Source organism: Ambystoma mexicanum, chromosome 11, assembly GCF_040938575.1.
Source record: "Ambystoma mexicanum isolate Mex_15411 chromosome 11, UKY_AmexF1_1, whole genome shotgun sequence".
NCBI classification, from domain to species: domain Eukaryota; kingdom Metazoa; phylum Chordata; class Amphibia; order Caudata; family Ambystomatidae; genus Ambystoma; species Ambystoma mexicanum.
This window is the reverse complement of record NC_090934.1, coordinates 1,358,466,731-1,358,492,876: the sequence shown is the minus strand read 5'-3', so window position 1 is coordinate 1,358,492,876 and position 26,146 is coordinate 1,358,466,731. Positions and strand designations below refer to the sequence as shown.

Here is a 26,146-nt window from a genome sequence, read left to right as displayed (position 1 = left end):
CTTCTTGACCTCTCTGCAGCCTTCAATACCATTGATCACACCATCATCCTAGATAGGCTACACTCATTAGGAATTTCACCTGCTACAACTACGAAGACGACACGCAGATCCTCCTCAAAATCCCAAAGTCGCCAGACTCCAACCATCCAGATCTTTCATCATGCCTCTCGGACATTGACTACTGGATGACGGCCAACCACCTCATCCTCAATCCTGGGAAAACTGAAATCCTTGTCTGTGGGAAAACCTCGCTCCTCCCCAACCTATTCCCTGGCCACAATCCCTAGGCCCCCGACCTGCAACCTCTACCACCTCTACCACAGTTAAAACAAGTGAACTCCATTTCCAGAGCCTGTTTCTTACACCTACGCATCCTAAGGTGCATCGTTACCTATCCTCACCGTACTCTTGCGTCCCGTCCCCTTTCCTCCATACTACATGGGCATCCCTTCCAAGGGATGGGAGACAGAACTTTTTTCACCTTCTTCCCCTTTAAATTTAGAGGCGTGCGGGGGAGCATGTGCTGCCGTGGCTCCGGCCTCGGGCGCCACACCCCAGTCCCCTTTTCCGTGTTGACGGGAACGGGCCGAATTCACAAGCGCTCCTGGGTTTGGCTTCGGGCATGTTACTCCACGTGCGGATACTTCTTCTTTTTGTCTTTTTTTGTCTTTTTATCATTCAGGTACTCGATCCTCAGGCGCCACGCTCCTCCCCGGTGCATGTCGACTTCCACAGGGTTCAGCAGGTGTCCATCCTGCAACGGGCTCTTCCCAACTTCAGACCCCCACGCCCTCTGCCTACGTTGCCTTGGCCCAGACCACGGTTGGCAAGCTTGTACAGTGTGTGGCTTGCTGTCATCGAAATCGCTGAAGAACAGACTAGCCAGGTGGAGGGAGCTCTTCCAGAATTCGCCTCCAGAGGATCTCAAGAACTTCCTGAAACAACGAACCAGGCCCAAGGTAGGGCTGCTATTTTCCATTGCACCCCGCAAAGGAGGCCTCTTCCCAAGGACTCTCCCGTGCGGGGGGTACTGTTCAGGTCCTTGTACCAGCACGTGCACCGAGGTTGCTGCAGCTACCGGCCTTCGGGCCGAGGGATCCTTGGATCCTCCCGGTGGCAGTGTTGATGGACCGGAACGTTCTTGTACCGGATTATCATCCGATGGGCTCCGCCCTTGTGCTCGCAATATGGCATAGGGGTTACGCCCTAGTACCAGCAATACGGCAGAGGGGGCACCTAAATGCAGCTCTACCGACCCCCGGGTCGAGGGCGTCACACCTACCGTGCATAGGCCCGGCATAAGCCCGAAGAGCAGGGTAGGCCTCATGAGCCACATGCAAGAGTCTTGGAGGAGGCTGGTCCCAGTGAGCCGAGCACGCAGGCAGCTCGACAAGATTGCCACCGTGCCAGACGGAGGCACCCATCCAACGCCATCCCAGGAGTTCAGTGAAGAACGAGTGTCAAGGTGGTACTGGCCTCAACCAGGTATGTGGCCTACAGCCCTATCCTTCTCATGTGCAGGGCAGCTTCCCACTGCGTCCATATTGGCAGGGTATGCAGCGGCTCCAGCAGCTCCCGACTACCCCGTCAGTACCCCCTACCACCTCTCAGGCCTGTGAAGAGGGGTTCTTCGAGAGGTTCCTTGGGCTCATGAAGTCACCTCGGATGGGGGTTATCATCAAGGAGGCCATCAAGGAAGTCCTCCCTACAATGCTAGCGGAACCACAAGTGCCTCTACCAGCATCCCCGGTCCCAGCGCAGCCGCTCCCTCTGGCTCCCCAGCAAATTCCTTGGGTGGTTCCATACCAGCCTCTGCCTCCTCCGCAGCCTCCGGCCGCGGTCCCTGAACCCCAGCCTCCGGCTCCAGCTACTCCTCCACCTCCACAAGATCCCCCTGATCCGCAGCATACGGATGAGGAGGAGGATCCGGACATGCCATCCTCAGCCAGGGCCTTCTACAAACGTCTTGCAGGGCTGGCGGAGTACCTGGGCCAAAACCAACCCGAAGATGAGCAGCTGCAGAGTGGGTTCTGGCTGAAGTCCTCACGCGATACCCCTCTGCCAAAACGGGGATTCCACTGCAGACCGATGTAGTCTCCCTGGCCAAGAAGGGTTGGTTCAAGCCCCACTCTGTCCAGCCAGTCAATCGACGCCGGGACGCCAAGTACAGGCAGATGGAGGGGAATGCACTCTTGCTCTTGGCCCATCCGCAGCCACAATCCACTGTGATCGCTGCAGCATTACTATACTCCAAACCTAAGTCGTCCTCAGCCTCCTCCTCTGCGGTGCTGCTATGCAAGGAGAAGATCTTGGAGGCGTACAGGAAGAAACTCTATTCCAACGCATCCTTGCATCTTAGTCAGGCCAACGCCGAAGCCATGCTGGCGGCCATTAACCAAAGTTTATGGCAGGAAATTGCGGACTTCCTCCCGAAACTTCCTACACAGAGGCAATCACGTTTTAATGCGGGGCTCGCTGAGGCCAAGCTGGTGGTGCAGGACCTCATGGAATCCACTGTGGCTCTGGCCGTGCACACTGTATCGCCACGGACATGAGAAGGACAGCCTGGCTCCGGGTGACGAAATTCAACCCGGACGTCCAGGACCGCACATTAGATCTACCGTTCGAGGGGGGGACCTCTTCCACTCGACCATGGACGAAGAGCTGGACAAGAAGAAAAACAGCTCAAAACGGCCAACTCTTTATCCATCTTGACAAAGACCACGGCCAAGTCGTACACCCAGTCACAGCAGTGCTCCAACAGGGGGCGTACGTATTGAGGGTTCTGCTGCTTCCAGGAACAGAGATCCAGGCAGCCGGACTGCTTGCTGTCTCGGAACCAGTGCAAGCAACAAAAAGGGAGGGGAGGGAGTAAGGGCTTCTTCCAGTCCCCCTCCTCCGCGACAGCCTCCGAGGGAAAGCAGGCATGACACGCCCCTTTGGGTCCACGTGTCTCCAGTGGGGGGCAGGCTTGCTCTCCATGCATATTACTGGCGTCAGAATTTCACTGACCCCTGGATCCTCTCCGTAGTATCCACGGGATACCGCCTACCCATCCCAGCCTTTCCTCCCTCCTCCCCTCCACTCCCTCAGATTGGGACATCAACTCTTGTGGCGGAGATCCGGTCGCTCGTAGAGAGCCAGGCAGTGGAGAAAGACCCAGCCTCCCAGCGAGGCTTGGGCTTTTACTCCAGGATGTTCATCATTCAGAAGAAGAACCAGGTGGGCCTGAGAGTTGTGCTGGACCTTTCCATCCTCAACCTCTCCTTACCCCAACTAAAATCTAAAATTCAAGATGGTTATGCCAGCTTTTATAGCAGAGAAATTGTGCAAGGGAGACTGGATGTGCTCCCTGGATCTGAAGGACACGTACCTTCACGTCCCGATTTGGCAGTCCCATTGTTCTTTCCTAATGTTCAGGATCATGTGCTACCATTTTCAATACAAGATCATTCCTTTTGGCCTCAAATCGGCTCCCAGGGTCTTTACCAGGCTAATGAATACGGTGGCTGCCCTCCTGAGGGTGCAAGGCCTCCACATCTACCCATACCTCGAGGACTGGTTTGTCAGGGCTACATCTCCGGAAGCGGTTCACCACTCTTCTTATGCCCTTATGGACACACTGCACGATATGGGCTTCTCGCTCATTCTGAAGAAGTCGCAGCTGCAGTCCACGCAGACTCTGACATTCTGGGGCCTCATCTGGGACATGTGCTGCAAGAAGGTTTTTCCTTCGGAGGACAAGATCTCCGCTATCAAGAGGGCCACCTCCCACTTCTTTGGCAGAGAGGTGACCTCGGCATGGTGGTACGAGCATCTCCTGGGTCTCTTAGCGGCGGTCCTATTAGCCGTTCCACACACGGGATTGAGGATCAGTAGGATTCAGCTGCACTCTTCGGCCTCATGGAACCAGGAGCGGGGCATCAGCATTTCAGCTAAGGAAACTTCAAAGAATCCAAAATGCTGCAGCCCGCCTGCTCATTAACCTACCTCCCAGAGAACACATCAGCCCTACACTGAGAGTCCTCCATTGGCTCCGTATTGGCCAACACACTACCTTTAAAGCCATGCGCATCACCCACTGGGCCCTCCACAACACGGGCCTGAGTTCCTTCAAGACAGTGACCCACCACCATCCCTCAAAGACTCTCAGATCTGGCACAGCATCTCTTATAGTAGTCCCACAGTACAACTCCTCCAGACTTGGCGGATCCTCCTTTTTCCATTCAAGCACCGACCATCTGAAACTCCCTAACCCTGCACATTTGCAATATTGACAATCACCTGGCATTCAGAAAGGCCCTCAAAACCTTTTTTTCCCTCCCTCTTCCTGACACCCTCCCCTCTCTACACACATAAATGCTTATCCCAATCACTACAACACTCCTATCCCCCAATACCCCATGTATGCCGGCAGCACACCGTAACGCACTCTTCCTTCCCAAACATGAACACCCCTCCGCACCGACACCCCATGGAATGCCTGCAGTGTTCACAGAGGCACACTGTATCAAACTATTGCCCTCCTTCAACCCCGGCCGCCACCCCTCTGGGCCCTCTCCCACTGCTCAGACCTTCATTACATGGAAACCACAAATGGGGACATCAGCCAACCACACTGGACCAAGAAGAAGAAGAAAGCCGCCGAACGTACGTATACCTTACACCACGTCTGTGGTCACAGTCCACAGGCACGGCCACCAATCCATGCACCCTAGAATGCAGCTACAGTTAAGCTATTCCGGCCTAGCAGCACACACAGCCGTCCACACTTAAACCCCTGACATACCTCAACACCTCTGCCATTAGTATACAGCGACAACCAATGAGAATAATTTGGTTTTGCTGGGCACACATCGAATCTTCAGCACTAAAACACGTGCCTGACCTCTGGGCTGCTAACTGGAGCTTTTGCCAGCCCACCTTAAGTCCTAATCCGGCAGAAATGCACACCAGCATCTTTAATTCAAACTCTTAGATCCTCATGCACATGGACTGCGCCCACCAAGGGCATTCCAACCACACAGCACATTGAGGTCATACAAATTGGGAAAGGGCGCTATATAAATGACGAATACAATACCATTACCTAGCCATCATCCAGTCCTGGATGTCGACTGCCTACCTCAAACTAAACCCATCCAAGACTGAATTCATCCTCCTCAGTCTCCCCACTAAAACACAACTTGTCCAATAATGGCTGAATGATATGCACCTTGAAGGATTTGACCCACAACTCTGGAACTCAGCAAAGTCTTTTGGCTGCACCATTGAGAGCAGCCTGTATATCCAGAAACACATAGACATAAAGGCCCAAAGAGACTTTCCACCCAACTCAAACCCTTCATCCTGCTGCAGGACTTCCTGGCCGTAGTGCAAGCCCTTGTGGTCTCGCACATCGATGGGGTAAATGCCCTCCTGATGGGACTCCCAGCTACTTACTTGGCTTCCCTAAAAGCAGTCCACCACGCTGCAGCACGTCTTATTATGGGTACACAGATATTTGACTGAATCACCCCAGTCCTACATGAACTACATTGGTTTCCTCTCCGGGCTAGCATACTGTTAGACGGAATCGTACCAAAATGTCACCCTCATTTGTGCACCCCCGCAGTAACTGCGACTTTGGAGGCGCACAAAATGAGGGCAACATTTACGCCGCCCAAGCAGAGCAGAGGTTCCGGGGGTGTACCCCGCTCTACATTGGGGTGCCGTAACGGGAGTCGGGGTTGCAGGGGTTCTCCCCCGCTTACCATTTTGTTGAGCGGGGAACATGTAAGAAAAAAAAAGAAAAGCACCCTGCGGCGTCAGCTCTAACCCACATTAGTGGAATGAGCTGACGGCGCAGGGATCGCAGGGTGCACGCGGCACACACAGAAGTGTGCCGCCGTAAAGGTAAGTGGGGTGGGGGGTTGGGAAGGGTAATGCAGTCCGGGGGAAGCGAGCACAGTAATCTATATGAGGACTGTCCTGCGCTGTAACTGGCGTCAGCTTTTTCGGCCGTCGCAGTTACGGGCGGCGCAGTGATCACATAGATCCACAACAAAATAAGGACATTTTTCCAATGGTCGCACATATCGATGCACAGACCTCAACTCTCAGTGCTGCGATATTGTTAAAAGGTGCCAGCCCAAATGCTGGCTACGTGCACTCTGTGTAGCACTCTACTGCTCTCAAGCTAGGTCCACACTTTAAATGGAGATGAGTCGCACAGCAGGATTCAAGCCAATTTAAGTAAATGGCCCAACCACAGTAGAAGGCAACCTGTTAGAACCCACAACCATTGACCAGGGAGGGGGACCCCTGGGGTAGTATCTTGATAAACCCACCAGCCCATGATCGGGAGATAGGTACTCGCGGTGTCCCGAGAATCGAGCCCAGAAATGGTGAAACAACCCAGTGAGTAAAGTGTCTTCCTCTGCAGGGTCGAAATGTAGGGTCGGGTCACCCAGGGATAATTGAAAGTAACAGCAAACATTCCTCCTGTAGGCTGGAAGAATCCAGACAATCAGGTTCCGGTGATTCAAGGTGATTCAAGGGACTACGAGAAACAGTCCACTAGCAGAAGAAGATCCCACAGGGGAACAATGATGGAGGGAGACCCAGGATGGCCCAGATGAACATATAGCAGGTTAATGGGAGTCAAATCAAACTTCCAGGTGAAGGCAGCTTCCAAAATCTTGGCGCATGACCTAGGTGGTAAAAAAAGGGAAGCAGCAGAAAACAGCCCAGAAAACTGCCCCAATAGGGAAAGGCTGGCTCAACCAAGAGCTGGACCAGAGTGAGGATGAGGAGTCTTGGGAAAACGTCAAGCAGCTGAAACCAGAGCTTAGCCCAAGACAGTGCTTTAAGTGGGATACAACATTGGGGCGGGAGGGGGCCAGCATTCTTGAAAAGGGTGTGTGGAAAAAGGAGGGGCCTGGGTGGCCACAAGGACCCCCCATGCCTTTTCAGCTGACCTTGAAATCACCCATAAGATCACTGGTGAGAAAACGCCAAGGTAAGCTACTTGCTGCTTGGCATCAAATCAAAGAGCATTTTTGTGTGTACACAAAAATGAACACACATTTGTAATTAGGCATATCCATGACAGTGATACCAGCATGCAGCCCTTCTGATCACACAGTACTCACTAGCCCTCCTGCTTAGTTCATTTATAATAATACTCTTAACAGTAAAATGACTGTAAACTTTGGACACATCCAGCCTATGGGAGTCTGGTGTTGAATGACCTTTCACAGCATATTTATCATCCCTCCCTATCACATGTCATTGTGTGCACTGTACGGTGCCAGGTGTTTACCTGTGGTGAACTAGAGGATCCCTGGCAGAGCCCTGGCTTACAGGCACTTTTTAGAGGCTGCCGGGCCTCTGCAGCACCTATCCCCATCCTATTTAAAGCCCTGCCCGGGACACGGAACAGCCATTGTGGACAGATCTGGTCCTACAAAATGCAACAACAGCTTTCTCACTGCAAAATTCCTTCAGAAGTCTTAGAAAAATCTGAACAGAATTTAATGTAAGAACAGGGCCTCTGCTAGATATTACCATACACGAGGGTTGGCCTAAGCCACCCATCCAATTACACAAAGAGGTTTTAAGCAAAGGTTTTGGTGACCAACCTGTCAGTTTGATCCAAGATATTTGCCAAATACCCAGGACCACCCGACAGAATGTGCAATGGCCATGTCTGAGTCAAGGTACTTGTACAAACCACCCCATACCACTCAGAAGGGTGCAGGGTTGGCTCAGAGTGGGTTTGTAAAAATACATTAGTACTCCAGTGGCTACCAGAAAACTACATTTGGCTACTAATTCAGTAAATCTTCTTGCAGCATTGGTGAAGACAAAATTAAAGTACATCCACCTTAAATCTACTCTTCAAAACCAAATGTACGGATCTATAAACACCCCAGCTCCAGAACCCTTATGGGCAGCCATAGGATGATATACTCTAACAGGACTTTAGTGACAGAGGGACTTCTGAAGTCACTCTGAGTACAAAAAGGGGTCTGAAATCTTAAAAACCACAAGGAGGAAAAAAGCTCAGGGGTCCATAAAAAGGGACAACCAAACTCCCTAGAAATAGAACTCTGCACTAACGTTGACCAATAAAAGCATCTCCACTTTTAAGTGTTAGAATGCTTAGAACTGTACAAAGTCAGGTGTAGAACGGTAGAAGCTCTGGGTCTCAGTTTGCCATTTAGGAAACGTAATTACCTTTCGATTAACGCTTTCCCTATGTCCATAAAGCCTATTGCAAGACCTTTCAATTGGTTCATTGCTGCAAGTTGACCAGTAATGACTAGTGATATCCATAGACCATTTGAAAAGTTATTGTAAACAAATTAAAAAAGACTAATCAGAAATAAATATTCCACTGTCCTGATGGCAGATACATTCTCTGACCAGCAAGCTGATTATTCGAGTAATCTGACCGCATTAAAATATACATTTCCGTCACTAAAATAACAAATATGATACATTCCCCGGACCACAACCTTGCAAGGATTTGTAATTCAAACCAAATGCAAAGGTTGTGATTCAAAATAGCAGTATTATCCAAGTGAAATGACCCTCTCTTTAGGCATTGAAAAATGGTGGTGCTAAAGAGTGTGGTCTTGGATCTCACACCGAGCCTTCTAAATCCAACCCTTCCATAATATTGCTTGAATATGAAACTACAGGTGTTTATCCGTTCACTGGATTTCAGATACACTTTGTTCCCTACCTGCCAAAAACAACTGGTCCCTATACTCGAGGTATGGGGAAAATATATTTCTGTAGTTGGCCCTGAGCTTTGGAATGCTCACCTGTGTGTTCTCTTTAAGATTTATAACTATTCTAATACAATTGACAAATTACTTTTTAATGCGCCACCTATATTTTCCAATCACTTTTTACTGGCAATGTAGAGTATGCGATGTGGCGTGAATAGGAATCAGTAGATGGACAGACTATTGTAATTGGCCCTAATACATCAAGCTTGATCACTGACCCATGTGCGCTGCAATGCTTTGTCATTTTTAGTTAAGGAGGTGACCTGATTCTAAGACTTGATGAGTACAATTAAATTTAGATCAAGCAATTTTGGGAAATTGACTAAGTTGTGATGCAGAATTGGTGGCCTTTTGAAAATGTTGATAGGCACTGCTAATGTAGCTTTTTTTTATGTATTTCATTTAGCCACCATGAAAAGTTGCCAGTCTATTTGCGGTGTTTTACTGTTGGGTGGGTGTACACCAGAATTCGGACTCGAGGGGTTGAGATTTTACAGAGACTACACCTATATGAGGTAAGTGTGTGGTCATGAAGAGTGATATAATGACGAAGTATGGCATTAAAGGGTGCATTTATTTCCTTTCAGTGATAGACATTTTGTATTGTAACTTCCATAACTTACTGTGGGAGCTTGTTAATTGTCACTTTGATTTTCCATTTTTCTTCTTTTCCGTTTTCCATTGAAGAGCGCAGTCTGGCATGTTTGGAAAATAAATGTCTTAGACGACATTTCAACTGACTGAGCTTAAGATGCAGAAGTCTAAAGGAAAGGTTTATGTTGCAATTGGAATACTCGCTCTACTCAGGTTGTAAATTGGAGCTGCTGCAATTCCCAAAAGTTGATTGAATTTTACTATGTTACAGAGGAGTGTGGAAACCCCTCTAATGAGAATACCCTGTTCTATGGAATTTCTTCAACTCGGGATGGTCTACAACTACGTTTTCGCTCACTGCACCCTTCAGAGGGGGTCCCAGACCTTTTTTGTGCATTTTTGAATTTTGCTATGTTTCTCCTAATTCACATGGCTGAAGCATCTGTGCGTCTTCTGGAGAATTACGCGTATAAACACCATTCTAAGCAGCACAACTTCAACAAGACACAGAGAAGCTTCATGGATACCAAAGAGGACGGGGTGTTAATATGCCTTTTTTCTTTTTTTTGCCTTTGTTCCTTGGGGCATAGTCTGCCATGTTTGCGCTGTCTGTGTGCTCGCCTCTCTATTGTGCTCTCGTGTTTATTGCGTGTGTTTTCCCCCTTCATGCCTCAGGGTTTAAAGGCAAGTGGTAGGTCACATGCATGCTCTCTTTGTGGCTTCCCTTCCTATTGTTTCTGGTTCGGTGTGTGGTCGCCATCCTCTTGTTAATGGTGTGTTTGCCTTGGTTTTGTCTTAGTCTTATAGATTGATATTTAAAAGGCCCCGTTTCACACGGTCAGGTGTTCTTAAATTTTTGTTATGCCTGTATGTTCTCATAATTTCAGGGCATTGTTGTTTCTGTACGTTTTGTTCTATCCTCATAAAGAAGAGTGTATTTTTTTTCAAAGGGTCCAGGCTTCTATGACTGTTTTTAGGTGAGGGGCCCCTTTATTTGTATTGGCATTTTATAAACTCAGGGCCTCCTCACACGTTTATTGGTATCTCAGTGGTAAATCCACTGAGATAGCACCAAATGTAATTACCATTACCACCACTTGGTCTGGCTGTAATAAGTGGTGGTAGGTGTTTAATTTCCATTAATTGGAGTCCATAGGACTCCATGGGGGATTTCGGCGGAATTACCGTCCACAATAATTCTGATGAAATTGCTCTATTGTGGCAGAAAGGTGGCGGATTTAAATCCATCTCTTCGTTAGAGGTGAGTCCTCCACCTCTCCATCAAACTCATAGTTGTGGCGGTGCAGTAATGCAGCGGTAACAGTATTACTGCAGCATTTTTACTTCAATGCCCAACTTATAATGAGGCCTTCAGCGATCTAATCGTAGATGGAGCATTGCAGCAGTGTTCTTTTTTATTAAAACAAACTTTTCTGGGCTACAGTTTACACCAGGAGACATAACTCCAATATTTCTGTGACTGCATTGAGTATGTACATCTATCCTTGTTTGGAGATCTGAAACTCCTAGATTCAGCTTGACCTAAAAGTAAGGATCATGCTTTATTAAAACAGGTCCATGAAGAAAACAGCGTTCCACTTTTGGGGCAAGAGCATTGGTTGAGTCACAAGTGTGGTGTTCTCCTTCATTTCTAAGAAAACTCAATTTTCCTCTGCGCTTTCCTTGTTGAATTACTACCCCATTGCCACTCACTCTCCGTGCCTGATTTTCGCTTTCGCTTGCCAGCTCTTCCTACCTGTCAATTAGCTGGCTTTTTTCCCATGGATGAACAGCCTTCTGCGAAAATAGTAGCTGCAGCATTCCTGTTTTTGCTCCCCCCCTCCCTTTCTAACAGAAGTGTAGTCCCATTGCATCACCTTCCTCCCACTCGTATCTATTCCCTGTGATGAATCCTTGGATGTCATCCCTTCTTCCCTAGGCGGAGCCCCTTCCCTTGAAGCCAGAGAGGTGAGGCCGCCAACGATATTCTCCCCCCTGGGGCTGGTACTCAGCGAGTGAATCTCATGGGGAGGATCCCACTGTGGGACTAGGGGAGACTATCTGTGAAGAATGCGGTATTCCACACCCCAAAACACCTTCCCTGATGTACCCTTACACCATGTATCTCTGTCTTATTCAGAAGAGGCAAAGTACTGGGATGAAGAAGAACCTAATGGATCTCGGGGAGATTACTGAGACGAGGAGAAGTGCCGAGCCCTGAAGAGCATTTCCAACAAGAACATTGAGCCTTGTAGTGGGTTGAGAATGCTCATTGGAGAAACCACAGTAGAAATAGAACGACAGAAGAGGGTGTTGAGCTTTCTCTGGAGAGGAAACCTGAGATTCAAAGTTGTCAAGAAGGAAGAAGAACCGAAGATTCTCCATGGGACGCTGCCCGGGAGTCAGAAGCCTCCCCAGTCGTTCTGCCATGAAGGGGCGGACCACACCAGAGCAGGCGAACCAGAGGAAGAAGCAAGCTGACTTTGCCCCCTGGAGAGGACACGCAGCCTACGCAGCTGGATATTCTGCAGAGGCGATGCAACACCCACAGAGGCACGAGAGAGGAAGAGAAGACTGGAAGTGTGTTCCTTGCACAGCAGGACATGCTGCAAAGCCACTGCTGCATCTGCAGAGACACCGGCGGAGACCAAGAGAAACCCAGAAGAGGGTTTTGGAGAGCCAGAAAAGAACTGCCAGACACCGGTGCAACCGTTATAGGTACCTGGGTTCCTGAGATGGCTGGTGGGTCCGTAAGAGGGGCAAAGAAAATATTTGACACTTGTAACAGTGGTAAAGAAGACACCCCTAAACATAATACAAGTAGAAGCAAAAAAGCTAGTTTCTGGGACCCACAGGAGAAGAAAACATTCAGCAATCTGCTGTGTCGCAGTGCCTGGCAGGCAAGTGAACCAGGTCTGCCTGAGCAGGAGAAGAAAGAAATTCTGGGTCTGGGGGTGATCCCTCACCCACAGAACTACGGAAGCCATAGATGGAAAGTAAGGGGGAATTAGTCATTCCTCCTAGTGTTGCGAACTGCATTGAAAAGCCTGAGACAGGCCAATCAGAGAAATCTGAGAGCATTCGCGCTTCCTTCTCCCCATATTCCTCTAATCAGGTGGCCAGGGAAAGGCCATTGCTTTTGGATCCCGAACCTGGGGGGTAGATATGCGAGGGAAGATCACCTGGGTGAAGAGGATTTGTGGAATGTAAGGAGGATGTCATTGGTGAAACACAGTATCCCCCGTTTCCATACCACAATGAACCCTGGGTCTCTGAGGCTTTTATAGGGTACATCCATTTCGTCCTTTCAAACCAATCCTCTTGTAAATCCTCAGTGTCAAGGGACCAGGAAGAGAAAAACAACAAGACCACCTTGTTGCATGGACAGAATAATTCCACATTCACCTCCTCTGGTAAAATCAAGAAGTTACCCCGTCCATCCTCTACCTTTGTAGGGCATTATCAGTCTTCGCCCATTGTGTCACACTACCCCTTGTCATACACCAACTGTCACATAGGCATATCCCTTTAAGACTGGGACCTAGAAGAAGCAACGAGCAGTAATGCACACTACCCTCTGTGCGCACCTCTTTGCTACTGGGACGGGGAAGAGGACTGGAGAACACTACCATGATGGTCCAGCATGTGCCATTGACGGAGGAAATTATGGCCCGGCAAAGGATGTGCACCTGCAACCAATTAATGGTTCATTGTTTGCCAGAGGTCCTAGAGAGATAGGAAGGAGTGAGCAAGAACCGGAGAGCAAAGCCGAAGCACCCGGTGGTGATACCGCACATCAGTGAGTGAACAGCAAAGATCACTCAGGCCAGGGCACACCAGGCTCATGGTGTGTGTGTGTAACGGAATGTGCTGGTCGAGCAAAAGTGTGTAGCCCATGGGTCTGGAGACCAAAAGAGGAACACTTTGAATACCGAACTAATGAAAAGGGCAAATATTGAAACCCGAACAAGCAGCAAAGTATTTACTGCATTATTGAATACTGAGGTAATGAAAGAAATGTACGTCTGTGAAATATCTCACAAGTGAAAGGAACGTAATGTAAATTTCTGAACGCATTAAAACCAAGTGAAAAGTCTTTTTTAACTGAATGAAAGTCCCAATCAAGTCTAAGCTATTAATGAAAGCCTGTGAGGTGAGTGAAAAGCATTTGAGAAGCACTATGGGACAGTGTGAAAGCAAGGTGGCGACAAGGAGAAATACCACAAAGCAAAGTGTGTAAAAGAGTTGGCAGAGTCAAAAGAATGCCAACGTAATACAAAAGTGTACCTGAACTAAAGACACAGTTGCAGAAGGGAAACCTGTGTTGGCAAGTAAGTCCAAGGAAAATCACTAAACGTTACGAAGTGTCAAGGGTTATCGGTTGCATGACCTGTGATGGGTGGATCGGGTGGTCTGACAACTGCGCCTAGACCGAATAACCCGAACTTGGAAGTGAACCAAAGAAAGTAGAGAGGAAACTGTTATGCCTAATATGATTCAAGAGAATGGAAGGAAGGTGAATAAAAGAAAGTTGGTGATAAACCTGAAAGGTTATAAAATAGATTTGCTGAAAAAGTTGAATTGCCTGCGAATTGAAAGTCAAGAGAACTGTGTTGTCCTTGGGGAAGGGATTCCCAATTATATTTTGTGGAATCGTGCTCAACTTGGGTAAGGGAACCCTGAAGACATTTTAATGTGTTGCCCTTGGAGAAGGGAACCCAGAGGATATTTTGTGTTGAAAGTCAAGGGAACTTTGTTGAACTTGGGGAAGGAAACCCAAGGTGTTTTTGTTGAACTGTTTTAAACTTGAGGAAGGAGAAGCTGAAAGCAAGCCAGGAGCTGGAAGACGCTCTGAACATTTTTTTGAACACTGTTTCTTTGGTTGCTGACATCCCTATACATTGGAAAGCTTTAGTTGTGAGGGCCCGTATAGGTTTTGGACTCGGTCATACTTTTAAATTGAACTTACTGACTCAGACTATCCTTAGTTTCCTTAGTTAGGGACAATCCCACCTTAGCATAGGGCGAGTTAGGCCTTACACCATCCTGATATTTAAGAAATAAACCTGGGGGGGTGGGCTGCTGTTGAGTGCTGACAAGATGGTCATGTGAACATTTGGCTCTGCAGCCTGCAGACAACCCATTGCAGATACATATCCTTCCCAGCCACGGAAATCTTTTGGAACGGTTCCTGAAGCAGTCGGAAGGGTACCTTTATCGGGAGCCCGCCCCGACCTGTGCCAGCACCGAAGCTGCGGCTGTTCGTGTTGTGGCCTGTGTGACCTGCCTACTCTCACTGCTGGATCCTGGTTACCTAAATCACGGCCCGCTGGGTCCGTGGCTCATTGCCAATGTGAGGCCGCAACTACCGCCTGGAGCCTCTCTGAAGATCCTGGGAGGTGCTGATCACCTAGACGCTGCGGACTCTCTCCAGAAGCTCTCACTGTGAAACTCCTTTCCCCGGCTTTTCTGGCGATAACGCTCTGAATTCCCCCCTCACCCCTGAGGATCGCTGGGCACGGGTGGACAGACACCTCCCCCTACGAGCTGCCGGCGCTCTGTGGGCCGCTGTGCCTCTCCGGCGGCAAGGGACAACCATCTGCCTGTGTAAGAGCCCACCCGCAGTGAGGCTGGCAGCGAGTTCTGCCTCCAGGCACCGATGCCGAACTGTGGATGCGTTGTGAGGTGAGCCGGGCAGCACTCAGCTACTGACAGTAGGGCTGTGTTAGGGAGGCAGCCAGCAGTGCAGAAGTCGTGCTGCAGAAGCACCACTTGGCTCTCCCTACTCCGGCATTCATCTTACCCGTTCCCTGTGGGCTGCCCCGTTTCGTGCATTTGATGCACATTCCAGCAAGTCTTCCCTTGCCTGCCTGCTCTGTGTTCCGGTCCCATGCCGGTGCTCGGAATTAACAGATCTCACTGGACCTCACCTCGTACCAGGTGGGGGAATCAGCTGGCTGCAGAAGCAGAGAAGACCTGCTGCTACAATATTGACACAGGCCCCCCCTATGCAGGCAGCACCCGGATAGACTGACCCTGGGGTTGCCTTAAAGACTGAGTGCCGGGGCCTAGCCAGCCCTGGTTGTTGATAGCCGACTACACTGGCTGCCTGAAAGAATACTGCTTAGTTTGATACTCGGCTTCCCACCTCCTGGCTCTATGGAACGGATCTCTGACTGGTTGGCCTAACCTTTGCTACCATGATAATTGCCTGCAGGCCTTGACACCGAAGACTTGCACACAATTATCCCTAAAACTCTGCTCGCCCCATATTGCTTTGCTAGTAGCGGCCTGCTGCTGCTCAAGCTGCCGGTCTCATAGGCCCTCTGACATACTGTCCACGAACCCCGGCGGTGTGAATGGTTTACCTAAAACAGTTGCGGTCTCAGCCCCTACTGCATCGTTTGGCCGCTCTTAGTGCTGTCAATGTGTGACTAGGGTGAGTCAATACTCAACCCAACTCTGCTGTCTCTGATGACCCAGTGAGCTGCTGGGTGTATTCTAATGGTTTCTGGCAGCGGCCCCCAATACTTATCAACGTACCTGCTGACACAACTTCTTCATTATCCTCCTGAACCGGTGCTACAACTGTCTCGACCCCAATACGTTCCTCACTGCTAGGGATACAGAATCGCCATGACTAAGGGATGTAGGAAGAAACAAAGCACCATGAGTAGAAGTGGGGAGCCTGTAGAGATGAAGAACATTTTGGATCGCATCAGTGAGGGATTTACAACTCTCAACACAAAGCTGGACGATATGAGTGGGACGATCAGTGCAATTGAAGCTCAGATGGAGAAAACAGATACCAGGGTGACCGAAGTCAAATCCAGAGTTGGGGTGGCTGAGGATGATATCACGGCGATCAGGTCTGACCTCACTACGTTTACCACCAAGAGATCAGCAAACAGAATGAGGATCTTGAGTCAAGATCCCGGCGTAGCAACATACGCCTAATTGGCGTGCCTGAGGACAATGTACCTGGTGATATGGAAGACTTTGGAGCGCACTCTACTCTTGCTGCTTGATGGCCCCAAACTATCGCCCCTCGTCAAGATGTAAAATACGCAATAATGTTCCCTCCCAGGCTTTGCTTCGAACTCTCCGGAAAGGTCTTCTTTTTCACAATACCCGAGGAAGCTATGAAGTTTATATAACGGCACTTCCCCGGCTGACACAGCCCTCACAGTCACTATAACTCAATTCTTGATGGAGGCTGCTTTTTCGGGGCTGGCGTATTCTGGATTACTATCCCCTATGTGGTCCTATGCAGTTTAGATTCTACTATACAATGTTTCAGTAAGCTTGATATGTGCCTAAATTATACCTATATAGCTCCCGCTGTGGGTGGAGCAGGCTGCTTGGCGCGATAAGATACACCATGCTAATTTGCAATGTTGTCTGTTACGGTGGTTCTGGGTTTTTCATCCCCCTGATTGGGAGGTGGGTGGGGGAGATGGGTGGTTTGGGTGTTAAGTAAGTTCAGAAAATGCTTGACATAGGTGGCTGGGATATCCAACTGCGACAATGCGTGGTTACACTAATCGGGATGCAACGCTGCTCAGACTGACTCCTATCCGGGCCTTTCCAACTGTCAGGATTTGATTATGGCTGACGTAATAAAATGTATGAGCTGGACTATTCAGGGAATTGGTGGTTACTCCAAGATGCGTAGGCTGCAGTTGTATGTGGAGCATCACAAGGTACACATCCTCTAACTGCAGGAGACACATTCACTGGTAGCTGGTTGGGAGAGGTTTGCCAAAAGTTGGGGTGCCCAATGTTTCTACACTAAAAACTTGACCCAGAGCTGTGGGGTGATGCCCTAATCCATAGGTCAACTCAATACACACCCAAAGACACTCCTATTGATCATCTGGGGCGTTACATGTTGCTGTATGGTATATTGGCCAGAAGGGAGGTGGCGTTACTCAATATTTATGGGCCTAACTTCGATGATCCAGAGTATTACGCACAGCTGGTGGACATGCTGGGCAGATACCCCTTGGTTCCGGTCCTTTGGGACGAGGATTTTAACACCATACTAGACCTCCAATTAGATAGATCTGGCAACAGGGCTCGACTAACGTCTAGAGCAGCCCGTACTGTCCTGGACAAGCTGAGAGGCCTTGGGACAGCTGATTCATGGCGACTGTTGCCTCCACAGTCTCAGGGTTCTATGTTCTACTCCACTGTACACGACTCTCACTCTAGGATAGACCTGTGGTTAATATCTGGGTGGCTGATTAATTGTTTAACCGATGCTGACATACTCCCAAGCACATACTCGTACCACTTCCCGATCACTATGTCCCTAAACTGGCCGGGGTGGCCACCCTTCGGCCGTTCCTGGAGATTTAAACCCCACTCACTTCTCGACCCAGTGTTTAATGCTGAGTTACAGGAATGTATACAAGACTACTTTGAACTCAACACGGGCACGGTGGACTACTCTGACCATCCTCTGGGACGCTTTTAAAGCATATAACTGGGGTATGGCCTTGACTAAGGAGGCAGGAATCTTTAAGGCAATACGAAGGGCATTCGCACACAGGAAAACTCTCTGAAACAACTAGAAAACTCATATGCACTAAACCCTGTAACTACAACACTGGGCGCTATTGAAGAGGCACTTGATGGCTTCAAAGAGGTGACCGATAGGGAGCGAAAATTATTTGATAGTCCGATAGCTGCTAGGCAATATTTGGAGGGTGAGCGACCGGGTTCCCTGCTAGCCAAGCAGATACGTCAGGAGCGGGACGGGGGCCACCTCCCACTTATAGAGGACTCTAATAGAAAGCTGATCCATACTGCAGAAGATGTTAATGCAGTATTACGTTCCTTCTATGCGAAGTTGTATTCCAGAGGCAATGAGGCCCCGGCTGTTGATATTGAGGCCTTTTTAGACGGGTTGCCGCTCGCTGTCCTCTCGAACGATGGTAGCGATGCACTGGACCGCCCCATGGGCGCTGAGGAGATCATTCGGGCTATTGACGCCTTGCCACCCAATAAGGCCCCTGGGCCTTATGGAATTACCATCAATTTCTACAAGAGCTACAAAAATCTCTTTGGCTGGCTGCATTATGGGACAAGTCATGTCTTAAAAAAGAACTGCCCCCCACATTGAGAGAGGCAGTGATAACGGTACTGCGTAAGCCTGGGAAACCAGCCACACATTGTGGATGGTATTGTCCCTTATTAATAAACAATGACGTTAAAATATTTGCCAAGATGTTCATCCTCTGATTGTCACCATATATGGTACACTTGATACATGCCGATCAATCTGGCTTTGCGCCTGGCTGCTCCACAGCCCTCAATCTGCGTCGGTTCTTTAACCTCATTTCCCAGATTGATCCTTGGGTTAGTGCTGTTGCGGCCATGCTGGACGTACAGAAAGTGTTTGACTCTGTATCCTGATGCCAAGCCTGTTGCCAGTGTGTGCACTATTGGGCAGCTGTCGCCCCCTTTCGATATCAGCAGGGGGACCAGACAGGGATGCCCTTTGTCCCAACTTATTTTTGCGATTGTCATGGAACCCTTGGCTGATTTGATGCACCATAAACATTCTCATAGGGGGATACGGCTGACTGGGTCACCCAAGATTGTTTCTCTCTACTCGGACAATGCATTATTGTACATAAAGAATCTTGAGCGCATCCTCGTACCCATCATGCGAGATGTGGCCCACTATGGGTCCCTGTCTGGCATTCAGGTCAACTGGACTAAATCTTAGCTCTTCCCCCTAGCTGACACCACTGTGGCCCAACTGACCTCATGGGATTCTTGTGGGCACCGGATGAAATGAAATGCTTGGGAGTGGTAGTCACAAGGTGCCAGATCGCCCTATATGAGTGTAAATATGGGAACTATCTGCATCAGCTTAATCACAAGCTGCTCGCTTGGACAAAGCTGTCCATCACTCTCTGTGGTAAGGTTTCTGTACTCAAGATGATTGTGCTGTCCGAGCTGCTCTACTGTTTCCTAAATGTCCCACTGTGGCCTAGCGCACCACTATTTGCTAGACTTAGATCGGAGGTTAATGGCTTTCTATGGCATTCCGGAGCGGTTTGGCTGAAGTGGTCCATTATGGTTAGGACACATGTACAGGGGGGGGGTGGCGGCCCCCGACTTTGAGTTGTACTGGCTCGCAGCACAGGCACATTATGCAGCGTATTGGACAGCCGAGGGCCCCCATCTTCCGCGTGTGAAAATCGAGCACCTATCGGCTGGAGCCAGGGAGCTGCACTCCCTTTTCCTGCCTCCTCTGGGGGGACATCCTGGTGCATCCGGCCCTGAGCGCATCACCGCCCTAGCATGGGCCAAAATAAGGAGGCGAACCGCCAGTCCCCACCCATTCCTACAGAATCTACCACTTTAGAACCTTATCCCTGACTTCCCGCGGATTAGTAAGGGTGCAGTGGTCAAGTGGTCAGCGAGCGGCTACTCCACCCTGGGCGACATATACGATCAGGGCACACTTGTTGGTTGGGCCGAACTCCGTGGGCAACTGGGTGGACTCCCTTCTGGATGGCTGCAATGCGCTGGGCTGAGACATGCTATTAGGAACAGATGGCCTGAGTTCCCCACACTACCCCCGGATGATCCCCTACTGGTGACCGTGACTGGATCGGCTGGCCTGTCCGGCATGGTTTCCAGACTACCAAGAACGACAGTAGTGATGCAATAGGCCCCTAACTAAACTCTGTGAGACCTGGAGCAGGGATCTCGGAAGCAAGCTGACCGAGGCTAGGTGGGATGCTATATGGGCTCAGGCATGCACAGTGTCCTTGAATTAAGTTCTGTCTGATGCACTTTAAGGTATTGCACAGGTATCACTATACCCCTAGCAGATTGAACATCATGTCTCAGGATCACTCACCTTGCTGCCCCAGAGATCACGCTGATAAGGCAGGATACCTTCACGTGGTCTGGGCTTGACCTAAACTATCTGAATACTGGGCTGGGGTCTGTACTGCCATATCAGTGATGCTCAAGTGAACTGTTGAGTCTACGCCCTTTAACTGTCTGTTCCACAAATTCATATTGATTCAAGGGATAAGCTGTAAGATGGCCTCGCTTTGTACGCTGTTAGCAATGCGAGGTATACTATTGGTATGGCTCTGTTCTTCTATACCTTCTATTGATCAGTGGCTCTGTGCCGTCACCTGGGCGGCAGAGATAGAGGAGCGCTGGATATCCATGTAGCCATCTAACTGCAGACCGCAAGATATATGGCCACCAGCCGGGCATATTTACAGACTCTAGCCAACACGGGAGAGGAGCAAGCAGATGTGACAACACCAGCAGATATCACTGCTGGTGATATGAGCGGGCCCTCCGAACTGAGGATTTGTCCCAGGATAAACTGTATACTACATACATATAATACGTGCAAATGTATAAACCTTATTACTGTATGTATTGATGTTCTGATTATCCCTGCATGCCTTGTCAAGCAAGAATAAATAAAGGTGTTAAAAAAAATAACAAATAAAAAAAAAATAACCTTTACTTTTAGAAAAATTAAATTTGTTGTCTATGTCCTTCTTCATGATGCCTTCACACCAGAGGAAGGGAGTCAGTCCCCCTGGTGTTGGAAACTACATTGTAACGCCTGAGAAAGGCCAAGGGAATGAAGTAATAATAATAATAATTCCCCTGTAGCATTGCAAACTTCCTCAGAAAACTTGAGGAGGGCCTGGGGAAAGGGAGTTGGTCCCCCAGCCTCTGTGAACTTGAATAAAGAGCCTGAGAAGGGCCAGGGAATGGAGTCATTCCCCTGGCTTTCGTGAACTGTGGCAAAGTGTCTGTAGAAAGACCCATGGGAAGGAAGCCATATCCCCTTTTGTTGTGTACCGCAAAGACAGGAAAGGTCAGGAAAAGGAAACCATACCCTCTGACCGTGCATACCGTGAAGCAAAGTCAAGGAAGACCCAGGGAAGGGAGTCATGCCCTTGGCACTGTGAAAGTACTCATCGGGCTACCAGGAGAAGGAGGGCATTCTCCAGGGACTTAATAGTGGAGTTAACTATGGGCAATAAGGAATGATGTAAGTGAAAGAAGTAGGCATTTTGACACTCTTTTATTTACTTGGGCATTCTGGCAGCATCCTTAGTTGAGGCAGGGAAATCCCTCTTGGAGTTGGGGAGAGATAGGTCTCTCTTTATTTTACTAAATACAAGGTTATGCCAACAAGCATGCCATCTGTGTGCCATCTGTGTGTCAGACTTTTCCTTCTGCACCCTAAAAGCCCCTAGACCCATTCAAGCTAAAAAGGGAATTGGGCTGGTGCCCTTTTTGCTGGCAAGATTCTTTTGCTGTTACCAATACCTTCCAGCAAAGACATCCACAGGCTCACGGTCTTCCTCACATTGATCCAGTCCTGGATGTCCAGTGCTTACCTAAAGCTCAATCCCTCGAAGACGAACAACATAAAACACCCTGACATCCAGACCTGCTCTCTGCTATGAACTTCGTGCACGTAGCAACATAGTTTGAGAGCACATTGTGCAACTTAGCGCGATGAGATTTAAAGCACAGAGCTTCATACAAAGTGGGAAAAGGCTCTTGAATGGGAACCCCATTGTGAAGGGAAACAGTCGTTTTGAACAGGCATGCATAAATATAAATATGCACACATGGGAAATATATGAGGAGATTGGATGCCACAGATTTGGTCTGTGTAGGATGAAGCCTGAGTTTGTGAAATAGATTTGTAGCTTGTTCGGAGGACTCGCTGCCTAAAGGGGAAAATATCAATTGGCAGAGGGACAGCTGCAACAACATGGGAGCAGCTATTTGGAGCTGAAATAGAATGAAGAAAGTTGGGCTCGAGTTTTTGAGCTTGGAAATTGTTGTTCGAGTGGCCCAAGAATCATCTGCGGTCTGGCAGGGTCAATCTGAGGTAAGTGGCTAAAACTGTAAATGGGTGACTGGAAGCGAAGATGACTGTGGGCCGATGAGTGGGTCAAATAGGTTAGCAAGAAAGAGTTTAATGGGACCGGGGGCCAGATAAATTGAAATGGTCGTTGCATAATGAAAGGGTGCAAGAGGACGCCAAGAATAAATATACAGGCTGTCAGAGTGTTCGAAGAAATGAAGAGGTAGTGGTCGATCAAAGGAGCCTTTTGTTAGCTCTCTATAGCCTCATAATAAAGATTGCCCACGCTAACAGCTCAGGAAAGTCTTCATTCTATTAAAGACAAGGCGGCGAGCATTATGCTTATCTTTCTTTATTACTGCCAACTCAGCATTTCAAAGGTTAAACTTTAACGTTTCCTTTTTTTTTTTTTTTTTTACATAACTTAGGAAAAAAATAAATGTTAAAGTTACAAGTTTCTTATCCAAACAAAATTTCACAAAAGCTCTGTGAACCATCAGTCCCATGATCCTGAGGTCCTTTGTAGTCCTGACCTCCTCTAACCCACCAATCCGGGCATAGGTCATAGTATAAACTCTCTGCCCTCTCAGGTCCCTTCCTCTTTCTTTGCTCTCAGAATAAACCATCTAACTCTTTAACTGTCCAACTCGTATCACCAGAACTGTGTAGATCCGAAGCTGGTATATCCAATGGTCCAACGGGGACAACTTGCTAGAATAAACGCTGCTTCACGTCCATCTTGTTCAGGACGTCTTCTGATCGTCTCCTACGAAAACAAAGATATTCACATAAGGGCGGGTATATGTTCAAGTGTCATACACATAATCACATGAACTACTTTAATGTTTTATTTATTATCACATTCAACACATCATTTCGTCTATTCGGGTGGGATATAATGCTCGCCTCCTTGTCTTTAATAGAATGAAGACTTTCCTGAGCTGTTAGCGTGGGCAATCTTTATTCTATGACAAGACAGGAGGCTCGCATTATGCTTGTTCAAAGCTTGCTATTACCCTATCCGGAATATCAGATACTGGTTTGAAATAAAATGTCTTAAAGGCAGACTCAGAGGACCAATCAGCTGACTTCATAATATCTTGCAAAGAGACACCTGATGCAAATGCTCTAGAGGCCATTGCCCCTCTCGCAGAATGTGCCCCAAATAAGGATAAATCTATCCCTGCCCATTGCATCACCTCCCTCACCCATCTTGCAATGGTCGCTGTAGCTACTGCATGGTGGGGTTTCCTGCGCGCTATAAGCAATTGCGTTACGCCGCGTGGCCTAATCTGCGCGGATGCTGCTTCATAATCTTTAATGCATTGCGCTACACATAGTTTTTTATTTCCTGTAAAATACGGGTAGGAAATCACTCTGGAATCGGTCTTTGTCCTTTTAACGATCATGAAAGCTACTCCTTCCGGATAAAATATTTTTCTATCTATCTCCAATGCCTTAACATCCGATACCCTCCGGCAAGCTACCAGGCACAAAAGCATAGCTAGTTTGCCAGATAATTGAGATCTGGACAAAGCGTCATTATCCGGCCATCTCAGGAACAACTGAAACACGTCTCTGACATCCCAAAGTACTGAATATTTGGGTTCTGGTGGCCTTTGCAGCTTCATGCCCTTGAGGAGACGCAGCACCGCAGGGTGTTCTCCCGCTGGCCTACACTCCACTTTGTCGTGGCCCGCTGAAATCGCTGATCTGTACACTCCTATAGTTCTATAGATGCAGCCGTCCTGAAACTTAGAAGCTAAGAAATTGAGGATGTGTACTAGAGGGGCCGAAATGGGATCCAAACTGTGTTGTGAACACCATTGAGCCCATCCGTTCCACGCTGTGCTATAGCTCCTGACGGTGGAAGGTGCCCAGGAATCTCGGATACAGTCTGCAGCGAGTTCCGAAATTCCTGGCAAGTGCCATCTCTTCCTGAAACCCTGCATGCCATGAGCTGCAAGGATCCTGCTTCTATCATCGGGTGGGTCCGACCGGACGGATCGAGTAGAAGGTCCTGCAGGTTCGGAACTAACCTCGGAAAATCCGTAGAAAGTTCCATCGCTACTGGAAACCAGGCTTGAGCTCTCCAGCAAGGCAATACTATCACTAGTTCTGCCTTGTCTCTGCAGACTTTGGCTAGAGCTCTCGTGATCATCGGGAACGAACGGGGGAAAGGCGTAATGAAGTGCTCCGTTCCAAGGTTGCAGGAATGCGTCTGTACCCGCTGCTCCCGGGTCTATCTTCCAGCTGTAATATCGCGGAGTCTGGGCATTCAGCCGGGAGGCAAATAGGTCTATGCTTGGGGGTCCCCATATCTCCTGAAGGCGTCTGAATATTCTGGGGTGTAGTCTCCAATCGCTGGAGTCCACAAGATATCGAAAATTCCAGTCTGCTATACTGTTTTGATTCCCTGGAAGATATTCTGCAGTTACTGCAATGTTGTTCTGAAGGCAATAATGCCAGAAATCCTTCGCTAATTCCGCTAGTGGCTTGGATTTCGTGCCTCCTAGTTTGTTGATGTAATGGACTGCTGAAATGTTGTCCATCTTCAGCAGTATACAACATCTTACTTTGTCCTTCGTAAACGCTCGAACCGCGAAGGAGCCTGCTAGAAGCTCGAGACAATTTATGTGGAGATTCAACTCCTCCTCCGACCACTTCCCCCCTGTCTGAATCTGAGCACACCTGGCTCCCCAGCCTGTCCTGCTCGCATCCGACTCTATGGCAGCTCTGGCACGTCTCTGAAAATCGCTCTCCCGTTCCAGGCTTCCATATTTTCTAACCACCATTGGACTTCTGCTATGGCTTCCTGATCCAGACTCACCATCTGATGGTATTTCAAGCCTCCGCGGAGGTGCTTTATTTTCAATCTTTGCAACGCTCGATAATGTAATGGACCCGGGAAAATGGCTTGAATAGAAGCTGCAAGCAACCCCACTACTCTGGCCAGATTCCGAAGGGAAATAAATTGTTTCGCTATCACGGCCCTGAGCTCTTTCTTTATCGCCCTCACTTTGTAGGCTGGGAGCTCCAAGATCGCTTTCACTGTGTCTATGGTGAAGCCTAAAAATTCCAGTCTCTGCAGCGGTGACAATTGTGATTTCTCTAAATTCACTAAGAACCCTAGAGAAGATAGGAAATTGAAAATCCACCGTACATCTCTTGCGAGAGTCTCCCTGGAGGATCCCATCACTAGGATGTCGTCCAGGTAGATAATCATCCGTACTCCTCTCTCTGATAGCGGCCGCTACCGGCTTCATCACTTTCGTGAAGGCCCATGGGGCTGACGCTAGACCGAATGGAAGACATGAGAAACGCCAGATCTCTTTCCCCCATCGGAATCGCAGATACTTCCGAAAGGTTGCCGCTATCGGAATCGCTAGGTATGCGTCCTTGAGGTCCAGACGCGCTAACCAATCTCCTGAACGCAATAGGTCTCGGAGGAGGTGAATGCCCTCCATCTTGAAATGGCTGTACACTAACCAGCTGTTCAAATCCTTCAAATGTATGACAGGACGAATTTTTTCTCCCCTGCGCACTAAAAACATGTTGCTGAGAAAACCTCGATCTACCGTCGTTTCGCGCTCTATCGCATTCTTGCCTGCTAAACTTATTAATTCGCTGTGCAAAAGCGCCTGTTCTCCCTGATTCATGCGAATTGGGACAGGTTCCCTGTGTTGCACGGGGATATCTGTGAAATCTAGATGCAGCCCCGCTACTGCCTGTAAAACCCAAGCATCGCTTGATAAAGCTTGCCACTGCTGCATGTAGAGGAGAGTTCTCCCTCCGATAGGAACATTTGGAGTACTCACCACCTGCTGCACTCTGCTGACGGAAGGCGCCTCTTCCCCTGCGACCTCTCGGATGTCTTCCTCTTGCTTGG

The 26,146-nt window shown here is 48.7% G+C and overlaps 1 protein-coding gene across 4 annotated transcripts in view; it reads left to right on the top strand.

Annotated features, from left to right (window-relative positions):
- The window catches only part of FAN1 (FANCD2 and FANCI associated nuclease 1), a 169,252-nt gene that overhangs the window by 74,028 nt on the left and 69,078 nt on the right, over nt 1–26,146 (top strand). For all 4 annotated transcript variants that reach the window (XM_069624918.1, XM_069624919.1, XM_069624916.1 and 1 more), the window contains one exon: nt 9,187–9,295. In XM_069624918.1, the coding sequence (XP_069481019.1) occupies nt 9,187–9,295 (109 nt within the window). The remainder of the gene's footprint in view (nt 1–9,186; nt 9,296–26,146) is intronic.